At 61.9% G+C, this 27,453-nt stretch overlaps 1 protein-coding gene across 13 annotated transcripts in view; it reads right to left on the bottom strand.

Moving 5' to 3' along the window:
- The window catches only part of FBRSL1 (fibrosin like 1), a 98,275-nt gene that overhangs the window by 54,575 nt on the left and 16,247 nt on the right, over nt 1-27,453 (bottom strand). For 11 of the 13 annotated variants that reach the window (XM_055238094.2, XM_055238093.2, XM_055238096.2 and 8 more), the window contains exons 2-4: nt 24,860-25,057; nt 6,637-6,726; nt 4,032-4,067 (exon numbers count right to left, since the gene is read on the bottom strand). In XM_055238094.2, the coding sequence (XP_055094069.1) occupies nt 4,032-4,067; nt 6,637-6,726; nt 24,860-25,057 (324 nt within the window). Of the gene's footprint in view, nt 1-4,031; nt 4,068-6,636; nt 6,727-21,290; nt 24,044-24,859; nt 25,058-25,828; nt 25,949-27,453 lie in introns of those variants that run through there. The other 2 variants (XM_055238095.2, XM_055238098.2) reach the window with 2 other exon arrangements.

Below are 27,453 nucleotides of genomic sequence, written 5' to 3'. Positions count from 1 at the left end.
CTGCAGCCAAGTGGGCGCTACTGGGGGCAGAGGAGGGCATGTGGGCATAGCCATGCAGGCAACTTTTCTTGACGGGCACAAGGGGCTGGGCAGCCGCATGGAGGACAATCCTGGGTGGGCGAGGCCGAGTGGTGAGGGAGGTCTGAGGGTCTCAGCTCCCGGTCACTGAGGTGGGTGGCCCCATTGGCCTCTCTGGGCCTGTGACCCTGTCCGGAGATCGGGATGATCCAGTAACTAAATGCCACGTGCAGGGTAAGATGGGTCCCTGAGGCCTGGGCCTCACCATGGGCTGCTACCACCACCCTGCAGCTCACCCGGTCCCTCACTCTGGCCCCTGCTGGCCAAAGGCCCTTCCAGAACATTCTGTGCCGGGTGTGGGAGGGCAAGCCAGGGTCCTGTGCCAGCAGGAATGGCTCCAACCCCAGCAGGCTCTTATGGATCCTCATTCTGTCTAATCAATCCACCAGCCCCCGCCACGCTGAAGTCAGTCACCATATCCTTGGGTGGAAGCATCTTGACCTTACAGCACTGACGGTGGCTGAGAAGGCCAAACCATACACTCGGGGTAGAAGCTGCTGAGCATGAGCAATAGCTGGGGCTTTGCTGGCCACCGATGTGGACAAAATTACACCACTTTAAGGACGGTTCATAAAACCAGACCAGGTGACGAATGCCCGTGCCGCTCAGCAACACAGGAGGCTGCTGGCCTGGCTGTGCCTCCTCATTAGGCCAGAGGCCCCAGTCACAGATAGGCAGGTGGCAAGGGGTGCACACGTGCACAACACGCAACGCCATGTGCACAACACCAAGTGCACAACACGCAACGCCACATGCACAACATGCGACGCCACATGCACAACACACAATGCCACGTGCACAACACGCAACACCAAGTGCACAACACACAATGCCAAGTGCACAACACACAATGCCAAGTGCACAACACGCAATACCACATGCACAACATGCAAACACACAAACACAGGTCACACACACATGCGGGTGCACACACACACACACACACACACAGAGGCCCAGAGAGGAACCCGTGACACTGTTCGACAAGGCAATGCACAGCCCCATGCAGCCCACCACACGGGGGTACCGCGGACACGGGCTGCACACAGGACAGGCACAGACCCACCCACACGCACATGCGCACACACACGCACACACATACACACATGCACATACACATACATGCCTACACACGCACGACAGCCTCAGCCTAGGGAGCACCCCGGGAGTCTGAGGGCCTCAGGGAAGTCCCGAACCCCCACTAGTGGGTCCCAGGCTCCAGCACAATCCAGACCCTCGCCCGGGCCCCGTCCTGCTCCTGGGTCCTGTCCTGCTCCTGGGTCCTGTCCTGATCCTGGGTCCTGTCCTGATCCTGGGTCCTGTCCTGCTCCTGGGTCCTGTCCTGCTCCTGGGCATGCGTCCCGTGGGGCCGGTTCTGGGACCTCCACCCCTGGGGTGGTCTGGCCTCCACCTGCCTCCAGTCCTCAGTGCCGGGGAAGAGCACTTCCGAGGAGGCCAGGCACCTCCCTGCTGTCCGCCTGGAGCCCAGGCTCTCACCTGCACCCCCCAACACACTGGACACAAGGGACCCCCAGGGCTGACATCATGGGCAACTGCGGGCCACACTGGACCAAGGCCCCGGGCGCACACCTGCACACGGCAGGGCCCATCTGTATGCACAAGGGTCTGAAACACAGGTGTGTGTGTCCCGGGGCCCAGTGCACACACATAGGACCCAGTGCACACACACAGAACCCCTCAGGGTCCTCCCAGGCTCCTGCGGCTTGGAGGGGAACCCCAACCCCGGTGCAGCAGGCTGGCCCCTCCCCCCACCCCCACCCCCACCCCACCATCTGTCACTTCTGTGCCTCGGCTGTGGGGGTTAAGCTGCAAGCAGCTGGCAAGTTAACGACGGGCTTTCTCAGGAAACACAGAGTGCTCTGGGGAGACTTGAATAGTGAGTGGAGACCCAGAAGCAGAAGGGCACCCAGTGGCTCAGGGCAGAGAGACCCAGGTGCCCTAGGGGCCTCAGACCAGCTGGGGTGGCCACAGGAGGTGGCCACATGCACACCCCACCAGCAACAGGGGGCAGAGCCCACCTTCCAGAGCTTAAGACCCGGCCCTCCCCCTGACCCACAGTGAGCCGGCAGGAGCCCTGCCCAGCACTTGGAGATGTCACCGACACTCACAGTCTGGCACCTATGCGGGGACCACAGTCCTCCTCCTGCCCATGGAGGCTGCATCTGGGCACCCCACTTGGCCCAGGTGCCTCCCAGCAGCCGGAGCCAGGTGGCCTTAGCCCATTTCCACACTCTGACCCCAAACACGCACACCAGGAGCTGGCCTGTCAGGACACCACCCAGAGAAGGGCGGAGAAGTGTCATCATACTCACGACGATGGCTGTCAGGACACCCACGCAACCTCTGAGGGTTGCCCCCACGCACAGGCGACAACAGCAAGGCTGCCTGAGACCCCACGCAGCACAGGAGGAAGGAAAGCCCCAGGAAGAGGCCCCTTGGACGGGCAGCCGCTCCAGAAACCATTGCCCAGAAGTGAGCTCCAGCCACCCCAGGTCAAAGGCTCACGGCCTCTGGGCCAAACCAGGTGAGAGGCCAAAGGCAGAGCCCAGGGTGGCAGAGCCGAGACCAGGGCTTTAGACAGACCCTCAGGTGAAAGGGCAGCCTCAGGGGAGCTGGGGTGGGGGTGCGAAGGGCCTGGCTGGGCCCCTGCCGTGACCCAGCCAAGTGGCCAATTCCTGCCCATGATCCTGGGTCCAGGGATCATGGGGTCCACTCCTGGCCTGTGGCGGCGCCGCCCATGCCACTCCCTCGCCGCTTCCTGCTCTGCCACCAGCAGAAGCTGCGGGACGGAGACAGTGGGGGGCTGTCCCCACCAGGCTGTGTCCCCTCTGGCCCGGCCACACTGGGTCATTCATGGTTTAATTACACACCCCACAGAAAGCTGCTGTGGTTTAGTGAGGGAGCCTCTCCGGCCTGGAAATTGTGAGGGGGCTGCAGGGATGGGGTGGGCGGAGTCCAGGCCCCTACCCTCCCACAAGCCGAGCAGGCCGTCAATCTGTAGAAATGGCTTTTATGGAGCTCTGGGTTTTACGATGTCATTAATGTTCCTCCTGATACTTAAGGGAAAATGAAACACAGTCATGAGGAGGGCAGGGGACAGCGGTGATAGGGGCCGGGGAGATAGCGCTGGGCCTCCAGGTCCGGGGGGCAGGGGTCGGCGCCCAGCCTCCCAGGCCATTCCCACAGTAAGTCTAGGCACATGTGCAAGGAGCCCTCCACCGTGCCATGTGCACCCACAGGGAGGCACGGCACACCCTGAAACACACCCATGTACCCATGGGGAGGCACGGCACACCCTGAAACATACCCACTCCCCCCGGGCACACACCCGCTCCCCCCGGGCACACACCCGCTCCCCCCGGGCACACACCCGTCATGAAGCCCACACACAGGTCTCCTTCCCCCTGCCTGCCACCGGGTGCTGGCTCCCTGGGTGTTGCCCAGCCTGGGCTCAGGCCTCTCTGTCTGGGGTGAGGCAGGTGCCGGTCAGGGCATTGGAGGTGGCTGCTCACACCATGGGCACCTCCCACACCAAATGTCCCAGGCCCCCAACAGGACCCCAAGCAGCCCGGCCTTGGCCCTGCGGATCCCGGCACCCTTAGCCGCAGCTGGGGTCTGTGCAGGCTGACTACTCTGAGGCTCCTGGGAAGGCCACAGCCACAGGGCCAGCCCGTCCCCCTGGGGCAGCATGTCAGCCTGGGGGCCCCTGGCAAACCGTGAGCAGGACGCACCCCCAAATCTTCACTCTGGAGCTTGTCTGTCTCCCACCAGCCCCACAGTGGTTGAGGCCAGAACCAGTCTGGGGCTCCAGAGGGAAAGCGGGCACGGGACTGGGGTGAGCTAGGTTGTGGGGCCTCAGACAGGTGAGGTGGGGACCTGGTCCTAAGGCCCCGGGGGGACAAAGATGGAGGGGGGGGTGCTGGGGGACTTACAGAGTAGCCTCTCCCCGAGACCGCATGCGCAGAGCTCTGCAGGAAGGAAGAGGGGACAGTCAGTGAGGCTGCCGCTCGTACCAAACTCCCAGGGACGCACCCAATGGCTGCCCCGCAGCCCTCAGCCCTGCCCCGCAGCCCTCAGCCCTGCCCCGCAGCCCTCAACCCTGCCCCGCAGCCCTCAACCCTGCCCCACAGCCCCGCAGCCCCGCAGCCCTCAACCCTGCCCCACAGCCCCACAGCCCCGCAGCCCTCAACCCTGCCCCGCAGCCCCGCAGCCCTCAACCCTGCCTCGCAGCCCCACAGCCCTCAACCCGGGTGGGGACAGGTCCAGATGCCTAGACTCAAGACCACCAGCGAGACATCCTCTCAGGCAGAGGCCACGAGGGCTGAGGCCGCAGGGAGGAGGACAGAGCTAGGCGTCGTGGTGGGGTCCTCCCCAGGGGCTGTCATCCTCCTGAGGGGCCCAGCCAGTCTGAGGCTCCCCTGCAGCAGCTCTGGGATCCAAACCCGAGGAGGCTCCCACAGGGACACCCTTGGCTAGCTCCCTGTCCCCAAGAGGGAAGGCCCCACCAGAAATGCTCCTCAGAGGAGGCAGGAAGACCTGAGGGAGGTCAGCCCAGGGCCCCAGCTTCTGCTGACCTCCCTCCATGCCCACCCACCAGAGGGGTCCACAGTTGCAGGACTTCGGGGAAGGTGCCCTGGCTAGACAAGGAAGGCTTCTGGGAGGAGGTGCCAGATGGAGCCCTCAAAGGAGGGTTCATCACAGGGGCCTGACAGGTGGCGGGGGTCGGGGCTGGGGGATGGCAGCTGGGGGCCCCTCAGACATCAGGGCACACTCTGGTCTGCAGGGGCTGCTGGGGCCCCCCATACCTTTGGATCCCTCTGGCTCGAGTAGGTGTTGTGAGGTCTTCAGGACAAAGGTGTGGATCACACCAGCTACATACTCGGACCACCAGGGCCTCCCCCAGCAGGAGGGGTGGGGAAACAGGCTCAGGGCTACTGTAGTGGATGGGGTGGGTCACTGAGCTGGGCAGGGTGGGGCTCACAGAGAGGGTCCAGAGCAGCCTGGGGAGTGGGGGTCAGATGCAAAGATCCAACACTCCCTCTGAGGGGTGGGGCAGAGGAAGAAAAGAGGGCTATGGGGCTAGCTGAGGGCAGCCCTCCACTCTCCCAAATCAATCCACGACCCCCACTGCAGAGTCAGGGAGGGCACCCCCTCCCCTTCCCCAGACAGACCCTTGCCGGGGACAGGTCAGCTCCTGAAGGGCCCCACGGTGTCAGGGGACAGAGCCCAAGGCCCTGGGCCCGAATGGGCCCACCTGCCAGCTCCTGGCTGCCAGACAGTTGGGGGGTCTTTGTTGCCCCGAGTTTAAGCCTCAGCCCCAGCTGCTGTGTTGTGCCCAGAATGTGACTTCCTTCACCAGGGGCTGGCAATTAGAGGACGAACCAGGGCAGCAGCGGCCCCAGATAATTCCCAGCCTATTTTCCTAACTTGTGGCAACAAGATGGGGAGCCAGGCAGTGAGGCCTTCATTTAAATGATAATGAGATGCCTCAAGTTCCATTCAGCAGAAACCTCCCCACCGCCCTGCCCCCTGCACCTGCAGGAGCCGGGGAAAAGGTGCCAACGGCCTCCTCCTGGCCCGGCCCGCTGGGGTGCTCCGCCTCCGCCCCGGCCCAGCCGGATGCTCCCATGGCCATGCTATCAGGGTCCAGCCCTGTCACTGGCCAAATCCCACATGAGAGCCTAAGTGTGGGGGGTCCTGGCCCCCTGGGGACCTGGGGCCCAGGAGCCTCTCTCAGGGACACCAAAGGCATGTCCTGACCCAGGTCAGTGTGTGCCTCCGCCTGGCACGGGCACATCGGGAGCCAGGACGGGACACTCGGCCCAGACCTGCTCAGGGTGAAAGAAGCGCCTTCCACTGACGTTTAACAAACCCTGGCTCCTGCTGCCCGCCACACTCCGCCTGTCTCCTGTCCCAGCCCACGGGGCGGGTGGGTGTCCCCAGCAGCAGGGCAGGACCCACGGCAGCCCAGGCGTCCCCACTGGCGGCCCATCTCAAGGCTTGGTGGCCATCCGCCTGCCCTCCACCCCCAGGCCAGCGGTGCAGGAGCAGCGTCCAAGGCTTAACATTTTGTGCTCTGGGCTCCTGCCAGCTCACTCACCATTTCTTCATTTAACTCTCCTAACAGGAGATCGAGACCACAGTGAAACCCCGTCTCTACTAAAAATACAAAAAAAAAATTAGCCGGGCGTGGTGGCGGGCGCCTGTAGTCCCAGCTACTTGGAGAGGCTGAGGCAGGAGAATGGCGTGAACCCCAGAGGCGGAGCTTGCAGTGAGCCGAGATTGCGCCACTGCACTCCAGCCTGGGCGACAGAGCGAGACTCCGTCTCAAAAAAAAAAAAAAAAAAAACTCTCCTAACAGGAAAGTCCTAATGAGTAAAAAATCATGCTTTAACAAAGGCAAAATGCTAACTGCTAAGACAAAGCCTTATGGGAAACTGGGCCCTAACCAGCGGCTTCCTGGATGCCTTGTGCAGGGTGCAGCGGGCAGGCGGCCCAGACTCAGGAGTCTCTGGGCGCGGACAGCTGGGTACTCACATCGCTGAGCGGGTCCCGGGAGCTGGTGGCTTCAAGGACGCTGTCGTCGTCACTGTCCCGGTCGCCCCCTTTGGACACGGTGACTTTCATCTGGGACAGAGAGAGACACTGTCTCAGGCAAACCCCCACCTCACCACGTCCGCATCGGGGCCCCCTGGCTAGGGCTATGTGCCTGCCCCCGGCACCCCGGCCCCAGGCGCCCCAACAGCCGCTGGGCGCTTTGGGATGTGACGAGCTGCGGTGGGCTGGGTCCTGGTCTGGGGGCAGGAGCAGCAGCAGGGCAGAGCTCTGCAGAGCCAGGAATGCCATCCCAGCTGACGGCGCACACACTGATAACACACTCTACCAGGACGGGGAGGACCTACCCAGGACCCACCGACTCAGTGACACAAGAACTGCCACGTGCTCGGAGCCGCCCCTTCCACAAGCCGCTGACTTTGAAGACATCCTGGGGGTGCTAGGGACCTCGGGCAGGGCCTCCGCCCACACCCTGGCCTCTTCTCCGCCGCAACGGCCAGGCCACACCCTGGCTGGTTAGCACCACCCCATCCGGCTGTACAGGGCTATGACCTCCAGGCTGAGCCTCAGTGCCACCCACTGTCCCCTGGCTGTGCCCACACCACCTCCTTCGGTCGGCACCATCCCAGGGCAAGCAGCGAGGTGATGGTGGGACCTGGTGGGACCTGCCTGTCCCTGGCCATGGGCCCTTGGGCCACTGCTCGGCCTCCCGGTGCCTCAGTTTCATCACCTGCAGAAGGGAGCACCCATACTCACTGCCCACTAGCACCACCTCTGACACCAGCCAACATGGGCGCCGCTGCATGCCAGGGCCTGGCCTGGGCGCTTTGTACACACTCACACATTTGCTCACACAGTGGCCCCGAGTAGAAACTATTTTCCTTTACATTTCACAGATGAGAAAATAGAGGTGCAGACAGGTTAAGGGACCACGCAGGGACCAGACCCTGAGCCCCGTACGTATTTAGTTTTTTTACTTGGAAATAATTTCAAACCTGCACAAAGTTGAGGGAAGTGAGAGACTAGAGCTCCTGCTGGCCAGTGCCCAGCAGGGATGCCCTTGCACAGCCAGCTCCCAGCCTCCTGTGGAGGCCCAGCGGTCTCCCTCTCTGGCCACCTTGGATCTGGAACAATTCTGCACCTTGTGGTGACACGCCCCAGCATGTCTGGGCCCCCAGGCCTCGCATCCCAGGGCCCCTGGTGAGGCCCTTTACATTGAGTCACCCAAGTCAGGAGCACGCCCCAGCCCGGGGAAACCGGTCCCAGGACTGGCTGGTGTGGCTCGCTGCAGCCATGAGCCTGGCTCCCCGCCGACCTCAGGCTCAGCCAGAGGCCCGCTCTCTGCACCTCCTGCAGCAACAGGCCTCCCTGGGTGGCTGACAGGGTGCACACAAGGCAGATGGTGCCAGTGCGAATTAAGGGATGTCACCCAGGACCCTGAGGTCAAATGCCCCCGGCCCATGAGGTCCATCAAGCCGCACAGTAGCAGCAGTCCACACTGGAGGAGGCCCCGGCCGGGCAGGGATGCAGCCCCAAGGAGTCTGAGCCTTACTGGGCAGGAGCTGGGGGCAGGGTGGTGGGCTAGTGACCTGCTCAGCTGCGCAGTAGCCCTCACGGGCCCTGGCCAGGCTGCCCGGCTCTTCCTGGCACTGTGGCCTCGGGCAAGCGACTGGCCTCCCCCAGCCTCCATTTCGGCATCTGTAACTGTAACATTCGGGAACCCCAGCAGGGCCCCTCGGTGCAATGAGGTTTAGGTGGAGGCGCGGCCTGTGCAGCGGAGCCTGGGGCCGGCACCTTCCAGGCCACCAGGTGTCACTGTTGTCACCAGCTGGACTCTCACAACCCCTCCTTTCTCACCCCCGGAGTTGGCACCGTGGTCCCAGCTGGGCAGCCCTGCCCACCGGGTCCCACACTTGCTGCCCTGCTGGGGCCATCAAGGGTTCTGTCCACCTCTGCAGGGAGCCAAGGGTCCCACTCCTAGCGGTTCTCAACGCTGGGTCCCGGGAATGCATCATTGTCCCTCAGAGCCCGTCAGGAATGAGCTTCCAGGTTCACTCCAGGAACCGTGTATCACCGGCCCCGTGGGGAATCTGACCATTGGTAATGGCCCCATGAGCCCTGCACTCACTGCTAGGGACAGAGGCTCAGGGCAGTACCTGGCAGTGACGGGAAAGGCTGCCACAGGGCTGCTGAGTACAGTGGCGCAGGCTGCTCACTGCCCAAGGACACCCAGCCGATGGGAAGGGAGGCGGGGCTAAGATACACCCACACAGCTGAGCTGTGAGGAGTAGGGCACCTCTCTACACTTCACACCCACACGACAGCCACCTCCAATCAGGGCTGGGAGCAGACAGAACGCGTCACCCCCATGCCACAGAGGGGCTCGGCAGGCTGCCCTGCGTGTGCTCCTCCCAAACCCGGAGGCCCCGAGAGGTGGCCAGGCAGGCCGTGGGGTGGGGTCTCTTCCCCTTCCTCGGGTGGCCGGTTTTAGCTCTGAAAGTTCCATGTCTCAAAAAACCCTGTAGAACTGGGAACCTGTGTCCTGGTCACCCCACTCTGTCCCCAGGCAGGACCTCGAACAGCCAAGGTGGCTGCCCGCAGCCCAGCCGCTTCTCAGTGCTGCCTGCCAGCCACACCAGGGGCCGGGGAGGCCACACATCCATTCCCAGCAGGAGCTGCAGGGACAAGATCACAGTCCCTGGATGACACGTCCACATCTGGGGCCGGAGGGTGCCTCTTTTGCCCTGGAGGGTGGGCAGGAGCTACTGCACCTGTGCCCACCCTGGCCTTGTGGTCTGCCCACCTATCTGTCCACCCGTCCACCGGTCCACCTGACGCTTATGGAGCCCCGACGAGCCAGGCACCGTTCTGGGCAGTGAGCAGAGCAGACCCAAGCCCCTGTCCTCCCAGAGTGACAAACGATCGACCGTTCCCAGTGCACACAGAAGGTGGCTCCGTCTGCCAGGCAGCAGGTGCTGGGGGAAAGGCAGCGCAGGCCGGGGAGGGCCCTGGACACAGCTCACTGACGGCGCCAACGGCCCAGCACACACACTGCAGCCCTGAGCTGCCCTCCTCACGAGGCACCCTGCTGCTCCACCAAGCCTGTGCTTCCTGGGGTGGGGGAAGAAGGCTGAGTCTGTCCAGTTATGTCAGCAGGTGGGGCGTGCGGCAGGACCAGGGCGGGAGGAATAGCTCCCTGTGGGCCAGCGTGGGGCGCCCATCAGTTTCTGAGACGTCAGTACCCAAACCACAGCTGATGGAAGCCACTAACAGTTTAACAGCCGGCTTCAAATTTCCTGAACCCTCAGCAACCTGCTCCTGCACTTCACTGGGTGGCCGCAGACCAGCCGCTGGTGGGACCAGGAGCACTGGGGCCCTGAGGGTTCTGGCAGTAACCGCAGGAACATGGTGGCTCCAGGTGCAGAGAGCCCCTCCCCCCGGGTCCCCTCCCCTCACCAACCCCCTCCCTCCACACCGTCCCCCAGTTCCAGGCTGCACGTCCAAAAATCACTGCCTCTGGGTTGCCCACAGAAATATGGTTCCACCGGGAGGCTCAGGCTCAGTCGGGGGCTCAGGTGTGGCCTGGCCTGTTCGGGACTAGTGCCCTTGAGTTGTCCTGTTGCTGGGAAGGGGCCAGAGGGACGGGAGCCAGCAGTGGCCCCACCATGCAGCCAGAAAACCCTCTGGGGTGCACGAGACCCGCAGGCACACACACCGCCCCGCACACACACTGCTCCAGGCTGAGGGGCCGCGCCAGCCGCACACAGAGACCCACGCAGACCCACAGGCACCTGCCGGCACACACACCGCCCCAGGCTGAGGGGCCATGCTGGCCGCATACACGCACCCACACCCCTCTCCACCACAGCAGTCACACTGGTCCTGTACACAGCACGTCCCATGCACAGGGACTCATCGCCCCACCTGCTCCCCAGACCCCCCCCAAGGCTCTGAGCACACACTGTCCTGTGCAGGCCCCGCCCAAAGTGGAGCACCCAAAAGACCCCACACCAGCCCCCGCGTCCCCTTGTGCAGACTGAGCAGAAGGTGCCCTCCCAGGGAACGTGCAACGGTCAGGGCAAATGCACATACCACATACGGCACCGTGGGAATGGCAGCCCTGGAGCGGAGCAGTGCACAACTCTGACAGCCGTACTCTGCAGCCCTGGTGAAGCCTCACACCAATCGGATCACACCAGGGGGACTCTCACACCCCATCCCATGCTGTCACATTCAGACAAGGACTATCCTACAGGGGCATGAACTGAGACTGGCCGCCCACGATGCCTCCAGCCTCTGCACCTGCAGGCCTGGGAGCGAGGGTGGGAGTTGGGGGCTGCCTGGGCTGCTGTTCTAATGCAGACCCTGGAGAACCCTGAGAAGGGGCCTACGGCTTCCTCAGACCTGCCAGGCCAAGGACAGGCCCCCTGGGAGATTGGGCAGAGGTCAGGCCCCCACACCCCCTAGTTGGGCTGGGCCACAGTTCCAGCAGGAGACAGGAACGCGACGCCCCTGCAGAAATGGAGCACAGGTATGCAGGGGCGGAGCTGCCACCATCCTGTGTCTGAGTGTAAATGCGTGTGGACACAGCGCACCCCTTCCCCAGCCCCGCAGCCTGCGCTCCCTCCTCCTTGCAGCTCCCGCTTCCTCTTAAGGAGCTGAGCCCTAGAACATGGCTCCTGGCCCAGTGCAAACAGTGATCCCTCGGGGAGCTTTCAGGACTCCTGGGCCTCCCCCAGGGACTGGACATCATGGATCTGGACTTGAGACTTTCCAAGTTCCCCACCCACCAAGGTTGAGAAGCCTCAGGGGACTGCAGTGGGTGTCCAGCTCCCTGGCTCAGGGCAGGGCAGGGCAGAGCAAAGAGGGCGTGGCTGCTTTCGTCCACAACACTCCATTTCCCCACCTCCCACAGTCCCTACCAGCTCCCAGCTGGTCCTGGTTTCCTGTGTGTTTTGGAAGCCTGCAAAGCCGTCCCTGAATCCTGAGAGCAGGTGCCTGGCACAACTGTGGGTGGGTGGTACCTCTCTCCGCTGCCTTCCCTCCCGAAGGGACAATCCCAGAGCCCTCACGGTGTCTCCAGGCCTGGCTGAACCATGGATGGTGACTATGGGCCCCTCACATTCAGCAAGAGCAGAGCCCAACTCTGGGGCCCCTCCATCCCGAACCTGCCCGGGCCACAGGGACTTGCAGGCAGACGCTACGCCCTGCCCTCAGCCCTACCACAGTCCCCTGCCGCTACCTCCTGGGGGCTGGACTCATGTCCCTGGTCGGGAGGAGCCGATGTGGCACCCATAGTACGTGACACCAGCTACTGCATCCTGCTCTGTTTTGTGGACTGTTGTCCTCACCCTCGGGCGTTTGGAGGGCAGAGGCTTTGTGGCGGTCACTGGTGCTGCTCCAAAACTTGTATTCCCAAGGTGAGCCTGATGGGGAAAGGAAGTGACCCAGTTCCGGGGTCAACCTGAGCAGGGGCTGCCTCGGGAAAATTGCCATCTGCAAAGAAAGAGATGGGAGAGCCCTGAGGAGCGCCCCAGACAGCAGGAGCAGCCAGGGAAAGGGAGCTCTCCCACAGCTGCTGGAGGGGTGCAAGGAGGGTGTGCTGGAGGGGTGTAAGGAGGGTGTGCTGGAGGGGTGCAAGGAGGGTATGCTGGAGGGTGTAAGGAGGGTGTGCTGGAGGGTGTGCTGGAGGGTGTAAGGAGGGTGTGCTGGAGGGGTGTAAGGAGGGTGTAAGGAGGGTGTGCTGGAGGGTGTAAGGAGGGTGTGCTGGAGGGGTGTAAGGAGGGTGTGCTGGAGGGTGTAAGGAGGGTGTGCTGGAGGGTGTGCTGGAGGGTGTAAGGAGGGTGTGCTGGAGGGGTGTAAGGAGGGTGTGCTGGAGGGTGTAAGGAGGGTGTGCTGGAGGGGTGTAAGGAGGGTGTGCTGGAGGGGTGTAAGGAGGGTGTGCTGGAGGGTGTAAGGAGGGTGTGCTGGAGGGTGTGCTGGAGAGGTGTAAGGAGGGTGTGCTGGAGGGGTGTAAGGAGGGTGTGCTGGAGGGTGTAAGGAGGGTGTGCTGGAGGGTGTGCTGGAGGGGTGTAAGGAGGGTGTAAGGAGGGTGTGCTGGAGGGTGTAAGGAGGGTGTGCTGGAGGGGTGTAAGGAGGGTGTGCTGGAGGGGTGTAAGGAGGGTGTGCTGGAGGGGTGTAAGGAGGGTGTGCTGGAGGGTGTAAGGAGGGTGCGCTGGAGGGGTGCAAGGAGGGTGTGCTGGAGGGGTGTAAGGAAGGCTGTGTACCTGCTGCTGGGGGCACTGGAAGGGGGGCCCAACTTCCTCACCACCCATCCACGCTGCCTGCACAGCCTCTGGGCTCTCTCCCACACATACTCAACCTACCACCCTCAGACTGGAGGAGTAGCCACTTTTTTTTTTTTTTTTTGAGACAGAGTCTTGCCCAGGCTGGAGTGCAGTGGTGAGATCTCGGCTCACTGCAACCTCTGACTCCTGCGTTCAAGCGATTCTCTGCTTCAGCCTCTCTAGTAGCTGGGATTACAGGCACTTGCCACCATACCCCGCTAAGTTTTGTATTTTTAGTAGAGATGGGGTTTCACCATCTTGGCCAGACTGGTCTTGAACTCCTGACTTCGTGATCCACTTGCCTCGGCCTCCCAAAGTGCTGGGATTACAGGCGTGAGCCACTGTGCCCAGCCAGGGGTAGCCACTTCTTAGCACCCACAGCTCGAAGCTCAGGCTGGAGTCACATTGAGCTGAAAGCAGCACCTACTGGTGAGGTCTGGCACTGCAGCCCAGCTGTATGAGACTGTATAGCCTATGGGAGGGAGAACGACTCTGAGCTGGGAGTGCGGAGTCAGAAGCTCCAGAATGAGGGAAACTCTGTTGTCTGTCTCCAGGACCCTGGTATTAGCAAAGCATGCCATCCCCTCCTCCAGGCTAACACCACACAGTGTGGCTGTGGCCCTGCTTCTTCCTGAAACCATTCCTGACACTCCCCTCACTCCATATGCCAACCAGGCTAGGTAAAGAGCTCCTCCAGGCTCCCACAGTCCCCTAAGTGTCTCTCTAAAAGAGAAGTGGGGTTGCTTGTTTCTGTCTCTCTCTTCAATAGACTGTGAGCACCCAGTGGGCAGGGGCTGTCTTTTATCCTTGCCTACCTAGCACAGGCAGACACAGTAAAGAGGGACTCAGGCAATGTTTGGGAGAGACCAAGTGTTCCCTGAGTCAGCACAGTGTCAGGGAGCAGGATACTGCCCGCCAAGTGTGGGACACTCTGGTACACTGCTCCACCTTCTTCTATTGCGATTCAGATGGGTGGATGGATGGATGCATGGGTGGATGGATGGACAAACGGGTAGATGAATGGGTGCATGGGTGGATAGATGGACAGATGGGTGGATGGATGAATGCATGGGTGTCTGGATAGATGTATGGGTGGCTGGATGGACAGATGGGTGGATGATGGATGCATAGATGGATGGATGGACGGGTAGATGGGTGGATGCATGGGTGGATGGACAGACAGACAGGTGGATGGGTGGATGGATGGATGTGTGGATGCATGGGTGGATGGACGCAAGGGTGAATATGGATGCATGGGTGGATGGATGGACAGACAGGTGGGTGGATGGACAGACGGGTGGATGGAAGGACAGATGGGTGGATGGATGGATGCACGGGTGGATGGACAGATGGGTAGATGGATGGATGCATGGGTGGATGCATGGACAGACGGGTGGATGGGTGGATGGATGGACAGATGGGTAGATGGATGGATGCACAAGTGGATGGATGGATGGATGCATACATGCATGGTGGATGGATGGACAGATGGATGATGGACACATGGGTAGATGGATGGACAGACGGGTGGATGGATGGACAGATGGGTGGATGGATGGATGAGATACACTACAGATGATGTGAGGGATGCTGGCTGAGTTGAGGCCTAGGAGATGCATTGCCAGCAGGCCCTTGGGACACTAGTGTGTGTGGGCAAGTGCAGGTGAGTGTCTGCAAGGCCCTGCCTGTGCAGTCCTGTGTGCTGGAGGAGGGGTGGGAGCAGCGGCTATGCTCTGTGTCAGAGTGGACTCCAGCAGGTGTGTGCTGCCAGGTCTGGAGTTGGGACCTCTGGACTCCTGGGCTCCACCACTTTTGCTGGGGCCACCTGGGCTGCATCATTTGGTCTTGCTCAATTGGCGCCCTATCTGTCCAACAGAAGAATGACCTAATTCAAGCCACTGCCACCTCCTCCTGAACAGCTGCAGCAGCCTCCTGACAGGCGCCACCACCCCCACAACCGTGCTGCCTCCCCCACGAGTTTGTAAAAACACAGGAGCTCACGTTATTCCCTGGCTTAAAACCCTCAGTGGTTTCCCTCTGTATGAGACCAGGCCCCTCCTTAGCCCTGTCTGCCCACCCCATGCCCGCTCGGCTCCTCAGGCACACACCATCAGAGGCCTGGGTGGCTGCACCCTCTACCCAGAGCGCTCTTCCCTGATCGCCTGGTCTGACGGTGCCTTCTCTCCTTCCCAGGCATGGCTGTGCTCACACTCAGAACAGTCTCCACTTGCTCTGCTGTCGTCCCAGTTATAATTTAACTTCCCAAGGGCAGCACGGTCACTTGTCTTGTTTGTCGCTGCAGCCCCAGGCCCAGAACAGGGGCTGAATGACCAAAAGTACAAAGTGGATGCCAGTCGGAAGAGCTTTCCCGACCAGAGTGAGGCTGGGAAAGCAGAGGTGGCCACACTCACCCCGGACCGGCCCGCCCCAGGCTGTGGGGAGCAGCACCTGCCAGGCCCAGGTGCTCAGCCTTCCTCTTCCACTCCCACCTAACAGCACCCTGGCTGGCGTTGCCCCCAGCCCTGCTGAGTGGCCCCTTCCCCTGGACCAACTCTTGGTTTGTAGGAGGGCCCTGTCAGGTGGGAGGAAGCTCTAGGACCCTGTCACCCAGCCTGCTGCTCCCGGCAGGCGGCAGGCCCAGGCCCAGTGTCTAAGGCACTGATTAACCGAGTGCCTCTCTCCACAGGGCCTGCACAGGAGGATCCTTGCCTGGCAACCAGGACAAAGATGAGCCTCTAGCGTCTGGGCCTCAAACCAGCCAGGCTGGGTCCAGGAGGTGGGAGAAATTACTCTGAGAATTCATAACAATAAAAGCAGGAATCGATATCATCATGGCAGCTATGTAGACAGCACAAACCTTGCACGTTAGCTTCATTTTATCATCTCAACAACCCGAAAACAAATGGACTATTTAGTAACATCCCCATTTTACAGATAGGAAAACTGAGGCTGAGAAAGCTGCCCTCCAGGGAATGGCCCAGGGTACAGATTCCACAACAAAGCCAAGCCGCTGGCCTTGAACCCTGGTCCAGCTGCTCACTGTGTGGACCTTGGCCAAGTTATTTAGAGGCGGCTTTTTTTCTTCAGCATCCTCATCCAGCAAATGGGAATAGTTACAGGGTTGCAGTTAAACAAGCTGATGCGTGTTAACCGGTGGAAATGTGCCTGGTACAATCAGAAAAGACTTCAAGTGTTAGGCTGGTGACAGGGTGCTGAGCGGGCTGGGGGAGGTGGCACTGAAGACGGTAAACATGGACATCCAGAAACTCCATCTAACAGATGTAAGACTCTTCAGATTATCTAAGCCGGGCGTGGTGGTTCACGCCTGTTCCCAGCACTTTGGGAGGCTGAGGTGGGTGAATCACCTGATGTCAGGAGTTCAAGACCAGCCTGGCCAACACGGTGAAACCCCATCTCTACTAAAAATACAAAAATTAGCTGGGCGTGGTGGCACTTGCCTGTGATCCCAGCTACTCAGGAAGCTGAGGCAGGAGAACTGCTTGAACCTGGGAGGCGGAGCTTGCACAAGATCGTGCCACTGCACTCCAGCCTGGGTGATACAGCAAGACTGTCTCAAAAAAAAAAAAAAAAAAAGACTATCCGGATTATCTATTTCATCTTGGGTCAGTTTTGTTTTCCAAGTAATTTGCCCACTTCACCTAAGCTGTTGAATTTGTTGGAATAAAATTGTCCCCATTTCACCTCTTTCGTGTCTATAGTGCCTATAATGATACTTTCCCTTTTGTTCCTAATATTCATGATTTGTGTTTTCTTTTTCTGATTGATCTAGCTAGGGATTTCTCAACTTTGTTAATGTTTTCAAAGAACACCTTTTGGCTTTGTTCATTTCCTCTATTGTCTGTTTCCTACCTTATATTAATTTCTCTTTTTTTTTTTTTTTTTTTTGAGACGGAGTCTCGCTCTGTTGCCCAGGCTGGAGTGCAGTGGCGTGATCTCAGCTCACTGCAAGCTCCACCTCGTGGGTTCAAGTGATTGTCATGCCTCAGCCTTCCAAGCAGCTGGGACTACAGGCGTGTGCCACCATGCCCGGCTAATTTTTTTCATTTTTAGTAGAGACAGGTCTCACCATGTTGGCCAGGCTGGTCTTGAACTCCTGACCTCAAGTGATCCACCCTCCTTGGGGTCCCAAAGTGCTGGGATTACAGGCGTGAGCCACTACACCTGGCCTGCCTCATTAATTCCTGTATTTCTGTTCTTGTCTATACCATGGCTTTCCTTTATAGGTTTACAAACCTTTCTTTTTTTTTTTTTTTTTTGGTTTCTTAAGGTAAAACCTTAAGATTCTAGATCTTTCTTCTTTTCTAATATAAGCACAAGCTAGTTTTCCTTTAAGCATTGCTTTAGCTGCATCCCATAAATTTTGATGTAGTATTCCTTATTTTCTAGTGAAATTCAGCTCAGAGGGAGATTCAGGAGGTGGAAGCTAAGGACCTGCCTGGCTGGGTGTGCTGGGTGGGAGGACAGGGGAGTGAGGAGAGGAGAATGACTGTCAACTTCTAGCCCTGTCTTCTGAGTGGTTCCAGGTTCACCCACTGAAATGGGGAAAGACAGAAGCTGGTGTGTCTGGTTTGTCCGTGCCAAGTGAGGGGTGCATCCTGGGTCCTGGCAAGACACTCTGGCCTGATGCATGAGGGCGCTCAAACCATAGAGCTGATGAGGTAGAGGATGAGGAGACAGACAGCAGGCACCTGGGAACAGCATGGGCATGAGATAAGCACTCACAGAGGGTATATTGTTCTGGACCCCCCACACCTCCCTGCTGCCAGCCCTGTGGTCATTGGGCACAGAAGCCGCCAGTCTAAACTCAAGTGTCATAAATGTAAGACACCTGCTGGCTTTCCTAGACGCAGTACAAAAAAAAAGAGTAAAAAAGATCTGATAATTTTTATATAGATTACATTGTTGAAATACTATTTTCAAAGTATGTGGAGTGAAATGCAATACTTTATTAAAATGAATTTTACTTATTTCTTCTTAACTCTGTATGTGGCTGCCCTAGGAGAGTCCAGGCCCCACCCACCCCTGCTGGATGAGAAGCTGCACTCTGCCAGGTCCCAGGGTCCACCCAGGGAGCCCTCCAGGTTGTGTACCGGCCCTAGGAGAGGCTTCTTGCCAAATCCCTGCACCGTGGCCGGGCCTGTGGCCCAGCATGGAAACCCTTCTCCCTTGGAGTCTCCCCACAGCTTTGTGAACTGCTAAGGATGTCCCCTATCACTGCAGCTTCCGGCTGGAGGAGGATGGCCGGTGGCCTCGGCCGGGTCAATGCCAGTCCAGCTCAGTCCGGTACTGTGGTCCTGGGCCACCAGGGAAGATGCCAGGGAGGCCAGAGAGATCCTGGGTCAGGCCGCAGCCCTGCTCAGATCCCTCCGAGGCCCCAGGACTCCCCCCTGGACTTCTGGGCGGCCCTGGGTCTCCCTCGGGCACCTGCGGGTGGTCCTGCCTTCCGGCTTCTGCACATCCAGATGCCCCCCCGGCCCCCCACTCATGCCCTCTGCGTCTTTGCCCTCACCACAGTCACCCAGCGCGTTATCCCAGCCTGTCTCCCCACACACAGAGGAGCCAAGCCCTGATGCTAGAACAGAGGCAGAGCTCATCATCCTCAGTGCCCAGACAAGGGTCCCGAATGAGCAAACGGGGAAGGCCCAGGAGGCGGTGTTTCCAACACGCAGGGCAGGGCCTGGGGGTGGGACTGTGGCTATTCACCTGCAGTGAGGGGTCCAGAGAGATGGGGCCCTCGGAAAAGGGTCGGCAGGCAGAGGCCCATGCACCAGGCATGGATGATGGGCCAGGTGCCGGGAGCCCACCCATGCTCACACCCCTCCCTCCCTGGGGGCTGCTTAGCGATGGCTCATGGACTTGGCCTGACCTGGGGAGGACCCAAGGGCCTTAGAGCTCCAGGCCCCCATGGGGTTGGCGCCACCGCCACAGTCTCAGGGTCACCCATCTTCCAGGAACCCACCCCGACCTCCCCTTCTCCTCCCCCAACAACAAACCAACCACTGCCCCCGTCTGCTGTGGGCTCTGCAGGAACACGCCTCCGCCTCTCCCAGAAGGCTCACACCCTCCCCACAACCCCTTCTGCAGATGGGAGGGGACCAGCCTGCCTGTGCCAACAACAGCAATGTGGGCAGAGGCCCCTGGAGAGGTGACCAGAGGGCTGATGGTCACTAAAGCACTGCACCCAGGCCCCAGTCTCCAGAGGGGTTCCTGAGGCAGCAACAGGGTCTCTAGTCAGGCAGCGGGCAGCCTCCCCCAGATCCCCACTGTCACCCCCCGGAAGACACCTCCATCCTTAACCTTCAGGCTGGGCTGCCCCCACCCCCTCTACAGCAGCCAGGACCCAAGCCCATCTCCCCGGGCAGGCGCAGCCCCACTGAGTACCGACCCCTTCCAGAAACAAGGGAACAAGCCATGTCCCACCCAGGCTTCAGGCTCCAACCTGCGCCTGTGACGGGAGCCAAATCCCACCTGCCAGAGGCCCCGAAGGCCTGCAGCTGCACCTTCTGGTTAGCAAAGCGAGTCATAAAAATTAGAACTGACCACCAACATTTCAACGTTGCCGAATCCAGAGAAACCTAGATTTCCAGCTCTTCAGAAACATCAAAGATCTGGCCACACAAAATCTGCATTTCCCAGGGCAACGCCTGACAGCAGTGCCCCCACCAGGGCGTGGGCCCCAGGACACAACACGGATGTCCAGCACCATAGGGCCCTGGTGTCTCTGCCCTCTCCATGGCGACACCCCAACCACAGGCCAGTGCAGACGGTGGGTTCGAGCTGGAGGCTGCAGGGTCACGGCCAGGCCTTGTGAGCCCTTCTGGGTCCTGAATGTTTCCTCCACAGGTGTCCTCTGCACCCCCAGCTGCTGGCCACGGGGACCCAGGCTGCAGTTTTCCGCCCTCCTCAGCCCTCCCTGGCAGCCTGGCCTTCCCCATTAAGGGGTAGCCAAGTGCCACTGCTCAGCTCCAGCATGGATGGCCCCTCTCCACTCCCTCAGGCCGTTCGGGCCTGCCCCAGACATGGCTCTACTCACTCGGCCCTCTCTGTACTCACAGAAGCCCGGGGGTGGGGGTGGGGGTGGGGGCCTGAACGTGGAAGGAGGGCAGGAGGCTGTTTAAATCATCACTGTCCCCCATGCATGACAACGGGGGACGTCTGAAGGCAACTTCAGCCCCTCTGCGAGGCAATGGCTTGTGTGGGCGACTCTGAGATGGCACCGCCCTCCAAGCCCGCACCCCAAGTGTGCCAGGTCCAGCCCGGAGCTCAGCCAGGGTGCCGCAGCCAGGACTTGGCCCCTCCACGTCCCGGCCTTCCGTGAGCAGGACACAAGTACCTGACAGGCCGCGCAGAGGACGCTGGGCTGAACCACACTCCCCAATGGGTGCCCAGACTGAGCAGAGGACGCTGGGCTGAACCACACTCCCCCACGGGTGCCCAGGCCGAGCAGAGGACGCTGGGCTGAACCATCCTCCCTCACGGGTGCCCAGACCGAGCAGAGGACGCTGGGCTGAACCACACTCCCCCATGGGTGCCCAGGCCGAGCAGAGGACCCTGGGCTGAACCACACTCCCCCACGGGTGCCCAGGCCGCACAGAGGACGCTGGGCTGAACCACGCTCCCCCACGGGTGCCCAGGCCGAGCAGAGGACCCTGGGCTGAATCACACTCCCCCACGGGTGCCCAGGCCGCACAGAGGACCCTGGGCTGAACCACACTCCCCCACGGGTGCCCAGGCCGAGCAGAGGACGCTGGGCTGAACCACGCTCCCCCACGGGTGCCCAGGCCGAGCAGAGGACCCTGGGCTGAACCACACTCCCCCACGGGTGCCCAGGCCGAGCAGAGGACCCTGGGCTGAACCACACTCCCCCACGGGTGCCCAGGCTGCGCAGAGGACGCTGGGCTGAACCACGCTCCCCCACGGGTGCCCAGGCCGAGCAGAGGACCCTGAGCTGAACCACCCTCCCCCACCAGTCCCCAGGGCACCGACCCCGGGGATGGGTGCCCCCCAGACATGAGCCGAGAGGGGGGTCTCGACCCCTGCCGCACTGGCCCACACATTAGCCTTGCGGTGGGGGGATCTGGAGGCCAATGCCCCCATGCTGAGTACAGTACAAACCCCCATTCCAGGACTCAGATGGGTGGGCAGGAAGGTCAGGAACAGATGCTCCAGGTCTCCCCTCTGTTTGGTCAGAGTGCAATGAATCCCGAGCCAAGCCCAGCACAAAAGCCGTTTGTGGGAATAAATCACGTAAGACACATGCTCGTCTGTTTAAATTACAAACGCTGATGCTGTTATAAAAAATAGTGGCACGGCACTTTTTATTTTCTTTAATCAGAAAAATAAGCCCTGCGCTTCTGGGATGGAGGCCCCAGGTGAGCACCGGAGGAAGGGGCCTGGGTGGGTGGGGAGCGAGGGGGCCCGGAGGCCAAAGCAGATGCTGCACCAGAGGCTGGTCAGGACCCGGGAGGGCCTGCGGGGGTGGGGTCCTCATGAGCAAGTGCAGGGGGGCTGGAGGTCAGCAGCTGCCTGGCCTGGGAGCCAGGGACACCCATCCCCTTCCTGACACCTGAGGCGGCCCAGCTGGGCAAGACCAGGCCTGCAGGACCAGGGCCTCCCGTCACTCGGCGCAGGGGTCCAGGTGGTCAACGCTGCTCTCTGGAGGACCACTGGCTAGAGCCTGCCCAGCTCCCCTGAGGTCTGGAGACAGTCAGAGCCCCCCCAAACAACCCCTCCCTTTTGGGCGAGTGGCGTGCCTCGGACTCCAGAAGACTCGAGTGGGGCTGCTTCGAGACCAGGTCCTGAGGGGGTGGCAAACCCTGACCACAGCTGGAGGCCGTGGAAGGGGCAGGGATGGGCCCAGGAGTAGCCTTGTAGTGTGAGGTGTGCCCGACTGCATGTAGGTCAACAGCCAGATGGGACACTGCAGGGGACTGTGGGGAAGCCGGGAGAAGGCGCTGCCCACCCTGTGGGGTCCCCCTCGCCTGGAGACCCTGCGGGCAACCCTTCGGTGCATGCCCACGGGGGTGGTGGAGGCAGAGTCCTGAGAGGTGGGGGTGGGAGCCTCCGGGTCCCCTGCAGGTCCTGACCCACCAGATGGGCCCGTGTGCCCCCTGTAGCTTGGGGCCCCTGGAGGTGGACACCAGCACCTCCTGACTACCAGGGGGAGGGCCTGGACTGAAACCCACACCTTCACCATTCGCCACTGGGCCATTCTGCAGGAACTGCAGCACCCGACAGATCCTTCATGCCCAGAACGCCACTCACTCTCACACCGTCTCACACACACGCACGCACACACAGCACGCACACACCAGGCTCACGCGCTCCGCACAGGTGACACGCCGGGGGCAAGCGTGCACATAGACTCAGAGATGCAAGGACAGTATTGGCAATTCAGAGGCACAGAAAGACGCTGAGGGGCCCCCAGCAAGGTCCCCGCCCTCAGGGGCTGTGTTCCCCTCCCAGGGCACGCACACCACAGGCAGCAACGCAGGTGGGGGCACTGTGACGCCAGTCGGGGGAGAGGGAGCATGGAGGGGCGGCAGGCAGACGTGGGTTCATCTCTCCTCCTGGTGTGGTGAGCCTCAGCCTGATCACAGCACTGTAGGGGCTCCCGCCTCAGGCCGAGCCTCAATTTCCAACGACAAACGGCCCAGCCCTGTCTAGACAAGGCCTCAGGCTAGTCCGGCAAAGCATCTCCAGCCCGAAGGGCAAGGCGGCCTTGGCCCTCGGGGCCCTGCCGGGGTGCAGATCACACTGGAGTGGGCTGGAAAACCCATATGGGGAGGTGCCTGCAGGCATCAGGCTCCAGGGCTCACAGATGGGGCCTGACGGACCATCCCGGGGGCACAGGATCGGGTCCACCGTGACCTCAGGGGCCGGCAGGGATGGCCCAGGGCCAGGAGTGAGAGCCGGGGCTGACGGGCTGGCACCAGATCCAACAGGGACCGCCGCGGCTGGCACAGGAGCCCCAGGAGAGGCCGGCAGGATGGGCCTGGCTGCCCCAGGAGCGAAGGGCGATCGGGAATGGGGAGCAACGGCTGGGGTTTGCAGGGCTTGTTGGGGCCCATGAGCGGCCGCAGGGGCTGGCAGGGCTGCTCTGGGCCCATGAGCGGCTGCTTCTGCTGCCTCGGCCGTCCTGGGCCCAGGAGTGAAGGCGTGAGTGGGCCGGGCTGCTCTGGGGCTTCCACTAACCGCTGGGGCTGCCTGGGGCGCAGCAGCGACCGCCGGGGGCGGCTGGGCTGGCCCAGCAGGGACCTTCGGGGCTGGCTGTACTGACACGGGGCTAGGAAGGCCCGCCGGGGGCAGCAGCACTGTCCTGGGAGGAAGCTGGCGGGCCGTCGGCGTGGTCGGAGGGTGAGGAGTGGCCGTGGGGGCTGGTACCGCTGGCACTGGGCTAGCAGCGACCACAGGGGCCGGCTGCGCTGTCCTGAGGATGCCCTACTGGGCTGGCCACAGTGACACGGGCTGGCCCACGGCCGCAGGGGCCGGCAGCGGTGCCACAGGGTCAGCAGGGACCGCAGGCGCCTGCAGCGGTGCCTTGGGGCCAGGAGGAACCGCAGGCGCCGGCAGTAGAGGCAGGGGACCAGGAGGGACCGTGGGGCCAGGAGGGACCGCAGGCGCCGGCAGTGGTGACACGGGGTCAGCAGGGACCGCAGGCGCCTGCAGCACTGCCTGGGGCCTGGGAGTGCCCAATGCGGCCGGCAGGGCTGGGCCGGGCGTGACCGCTGGGGCTGGCAGAGCTGATCTGGGGATGGAAGGAGCCGCTGGGGCCGGCAGGGCTGACCGGGGCCCAGAAGTGACCGCCGGGGCTGGCAGGGCTGTTTCAGGCCCAGAAGTGACCGCTGGGGCCAGCTGCGCTGACCCAGGAGTGGCCGCTGGGAGGGCTGGCAGGGCTGCCCGGGGTCCGGGAGTGCCGACGGGGCTGGGAGGGACCCCTGGGGCTGGCTGGGCTGGCTGGGCTGGAGCTGCTGCTGGCGCTGGGCCGGGCCGTTCTGGTCCCAGTGGCTGGCTGGGAGCGGCCCCCCTTCTGGGGAGCACACCTGCATGGAAGAAAGAGCACGTGTCCACCTGGGCAGGTGTCACCGCCCGCGGAACCCCCGTCCAGCCCGGGCCCAGGAGGCATGCTGCCCTTCTCCAGCAGCCCAATTCCCAAGGGGACCGAGGGGAGCCGAGGACACCGCGCAGAGCCCCACCCTGGAAGGAAGGCGCACACCAGCGGACCCCTGCGGAGGAAGCAGCTGCAGGCTGAGCCGCACCCAGGACAGAGCCCCACGCGCTGGGGAAGCCCCCACCTGCTCTGACAGCCCCTCCTGGGCAGGAGGCCCCCCGGGCAGGGCAGGCAGAGCCCTGTTCCCAGCTGGGCCACGCACCTGACCACTGACCACAGTCACGTGCCTGCAGCCACTGCCGGGACCAAGTGTTCCCTTCCCCACGCCGCACACGTGAGCGGATGGCGCTGCGTGTGGACAGGACAGCCCTCGGCAATGAGCCTGGACCCCCTCCTTATAGACACGCTGGACACCTGTAGTCGGCGGAGCCTGACGGACACGGCAGGGAAACGGGGCCGGCCTATCAGCTTGGCGCCCCAGCCCGGAACGCGCGTCTTGCTGCCCCAGACGGGCACCTCTCCTGCTGTGGCCCTGGGCACGTCACGGCCCCTCCGTGACCCAGCCGGCTCCTGCCTCTGCTCGGCCCCAGCCCTGTCCACGTGTCCTGCACCCCAAGCCTGACAACGATGGGCGCGCTGCCAGGCAGGCCCGGGGGCCACGTGGGGTGGTGTCCAGGTGCTGGCATGGCCCTGGGGCGGTGAGCACTGACCCGCCGCAGAGCTTCCGGTCGGGGAGGGACCTGCTCACCTGCTTGGAGGGCTGCAGTGGGACCTTCCTCGCCCCATCGCAGGCAGGCTCGAGGTCCTGCCCAGGGCTGCCTGCCTCCAGGGGCCGCCTGTTCTCACTGGGCTCCGCAGGGGGGCAGGTCTCCGACTCCCGGGGCTTCTTGATGAGACGACGCTCCCACTTCTCCTTCCGCTCATGTGGCTTCAGGGCCATATCCTTCTGCAGGGAGACAGGGAAACGCCAGTTAATTGGCGGGACCCCAGGGCCTTGGGCCCAGGACAGCATCTGGGAAGCACCCACCTGAGCAGCTCTCAGGAAGGAGCCTCCCCACTTGGGAGGGGAAGGAAGATGGCAGGTGAGATGCTGCTGTGGGACGGGGGATGGGAGGGGAAGGAAGATGGCGGGAGGGGAAGGAAGATGGCAGGTGAGATGCTGCTGTGGGACGGGGGATGGGAGTTTCCCAGGGCTCAGCCAACGAAGGGGCCAGACGAAAAAAAGCTTAGTCTAGCAGGCAGTCTCCAGTAAGCTTCACAGGAGGCCAGCCTAGGGCTGCCCAGGACTGCCCCTGAGCCCTGCTGAGACCAGGGCTGCCTTTCTACACTGAGTGAGTGCCCTGCAGTGGGGGTCAGGGACCACAGGAGCCTCTCCAGGGGACACCCAGGCCCCACAAGAAGTGCTCTCCCAGGTGACACCGTATTCCAGAGGGCCTGAGGGGTTCTGGCCAGTGCTCCTGGACGGGTCTGTGGATTTGGGACAGAGATGCTTCCCCGTGTTCACCTTTGGGCTATTGGACCCTGGGGAGACCCCCAGGCCCCCTGTAAACCTGCTAGCCTCCCCTGGTCCCCTCTCGTCCCATCTCGATTCCTTCAGAGCACCTTCTAGCCTGCGGACAGCCCCAGGACACTCCAGCCTCCACCCTGCCGGTGGACATCGGGCAGCCCCAAGTTCTGGGGTCCCCACCTCCACACTCGATAAACCACTAGTAAGCACCTTCTGTATGCTGGCTCAGCTCCTGGCACCAGGGCTGGTGCAGACAGATACTGCCCATCAAGTTTAGGGTCCAGAGGAGCCAGCCAGCCAGGGAGAAGTGTCCACAAAAGGACACAATCCTCTTGGGGAGGGCACAGCTGTGAGGAAAACAGCAGCAGTGAAGCCCAGGACAGGACCCATGTCAGAGCTGCTGCCAAGGACCCTGGGAAGCCACTGGGGAGGATCCGCCCCCGAGGAGGGCCGCGGTGTCCCTGGGGAGGAGGACCCGCCCCCGCATAGAGTCACGGTGTCCCTGGGGAGAAGGACCTTGGCTGTCCCTCCAGTAAGGACAGACGACAGAAACAAGGGCCATGGTGGTGCTGGTGCCACACCCTCCCCGGCTGGGCGCCCTCCCCATGACACAAGCGCCACCCCCACCAGTCTGAGCTGGAGGCCCTGAGAGGCCCAGCAGCATTTCCGGGCCCTGCCCACGAGGGCTGATCCTGTCACTCCAGCTCTTTGCTGTTTCCCGCTCCAGGAAGACTCCTTCCTCCCCGAGGCCCAGCTCCCGCCATGTGCTGTCCGCAGAGCCAGCACTCAAGACCCACAGCCCTGCTGTGAGCAGCCTGTTCCTGCACAAGCCCGAGAGCCCACGGCCTCCAGAGTTCCTGCTCGTCTACCCAGGATCTGTCAGGGCTGCCCGTCCCAGGCAGCTGTGGACCCAATATGCTAACATTGCAGAAACGGTTCCCAGTCCCACTGAGCTCTGAGGGTCTCAGCCCGGATGAATCAAAGGCTGCAGCCCAGAGAACAGCTGTTTGCAGCGTTGGATCAAAAGTAGGAACACATCAAGGTGTTACCTTTCACAGTAACCACGAAACCTGCGAGGGCAGCCTGCCACTCAGGGCACCGCTGTGCTGGGATTTGTCTTTCTACTGGGCAAAGAGTCAGAGGGGACAGGCAGAGGGCAGATCTGAGGAGGCGGGACCGGGTGGTGCCCTCAGGGCACAGACGCTCCCCCAGGCCCGCTCCACACCTCTCCCCATCGCCACAGTGTTCACAGCTGGCCAGAAGGATGCGTGTGTCAAGAGCAAATTGTTTAAATTTACCACATTTTCTGTAAACCTGCTCTAGTGTTACTTTGCTTTCAAAAAAATATAAAGATTCTTGCCGGCCCCTCTTCCCATCCACAGACCCACCCTCCAGCTCCCTCCCCACCCCAGCCACAGTCACACCAAGCACAAGGCAGTTTCCTGTCCCGTCTGACCCCCACCAGAACGTCCATCTGTCCTGCCCCCTGCTCAGCCCCAGAGAGGGCTCACGAGCGCTGCTGAGTGAACATTCTAGAGAAAAGACAGCACAGGAGCGGGTGCCCACACCGGGCAGGAGAGGCCTCCGACCTCTCCGGCTCCAGGCGCAGCCCCTGTGCCCACACACCCCCAGCCAGCGCTGCAGCCATACTCATTGCAGAGAACGGAGGCCATTCCCAGGAAGCTCTGGGAGGGCTATCCCAGCGCTCTGCTCTTGAGACGCGAGCCAGCGCTTCGCCTGCTACCCTAAGACGGTGGGAAAGGTACCCAGGCCTGGGAGAGCCATGCGGCTGGCCCCTCTGCTGGCCACTCTGGGGCTTTCCAGGATGAGGCTGG

The sequence above is a fragment of the Symphalangus syndactylus genome, chromosome 13 (genome assembly GCF_028878055.3).
Source record: "Symphalangus syndactylus isolate Jambi chromosome 13, NHGRI_mSymSyn1-v2.1_pri, whole genome shotgun sequence".
Classification (NCBI taxonomy): Eukaryota; Metazoa; Chordata; class Mammalia; order Primates; family Hylobatidae; genus Symphalangus; species Symphalangus syndactylus.
Note: the sequence above shows the minus strand (reverse complement) of the source record. Positions and strands in the feature narration are given on the sequence as shown.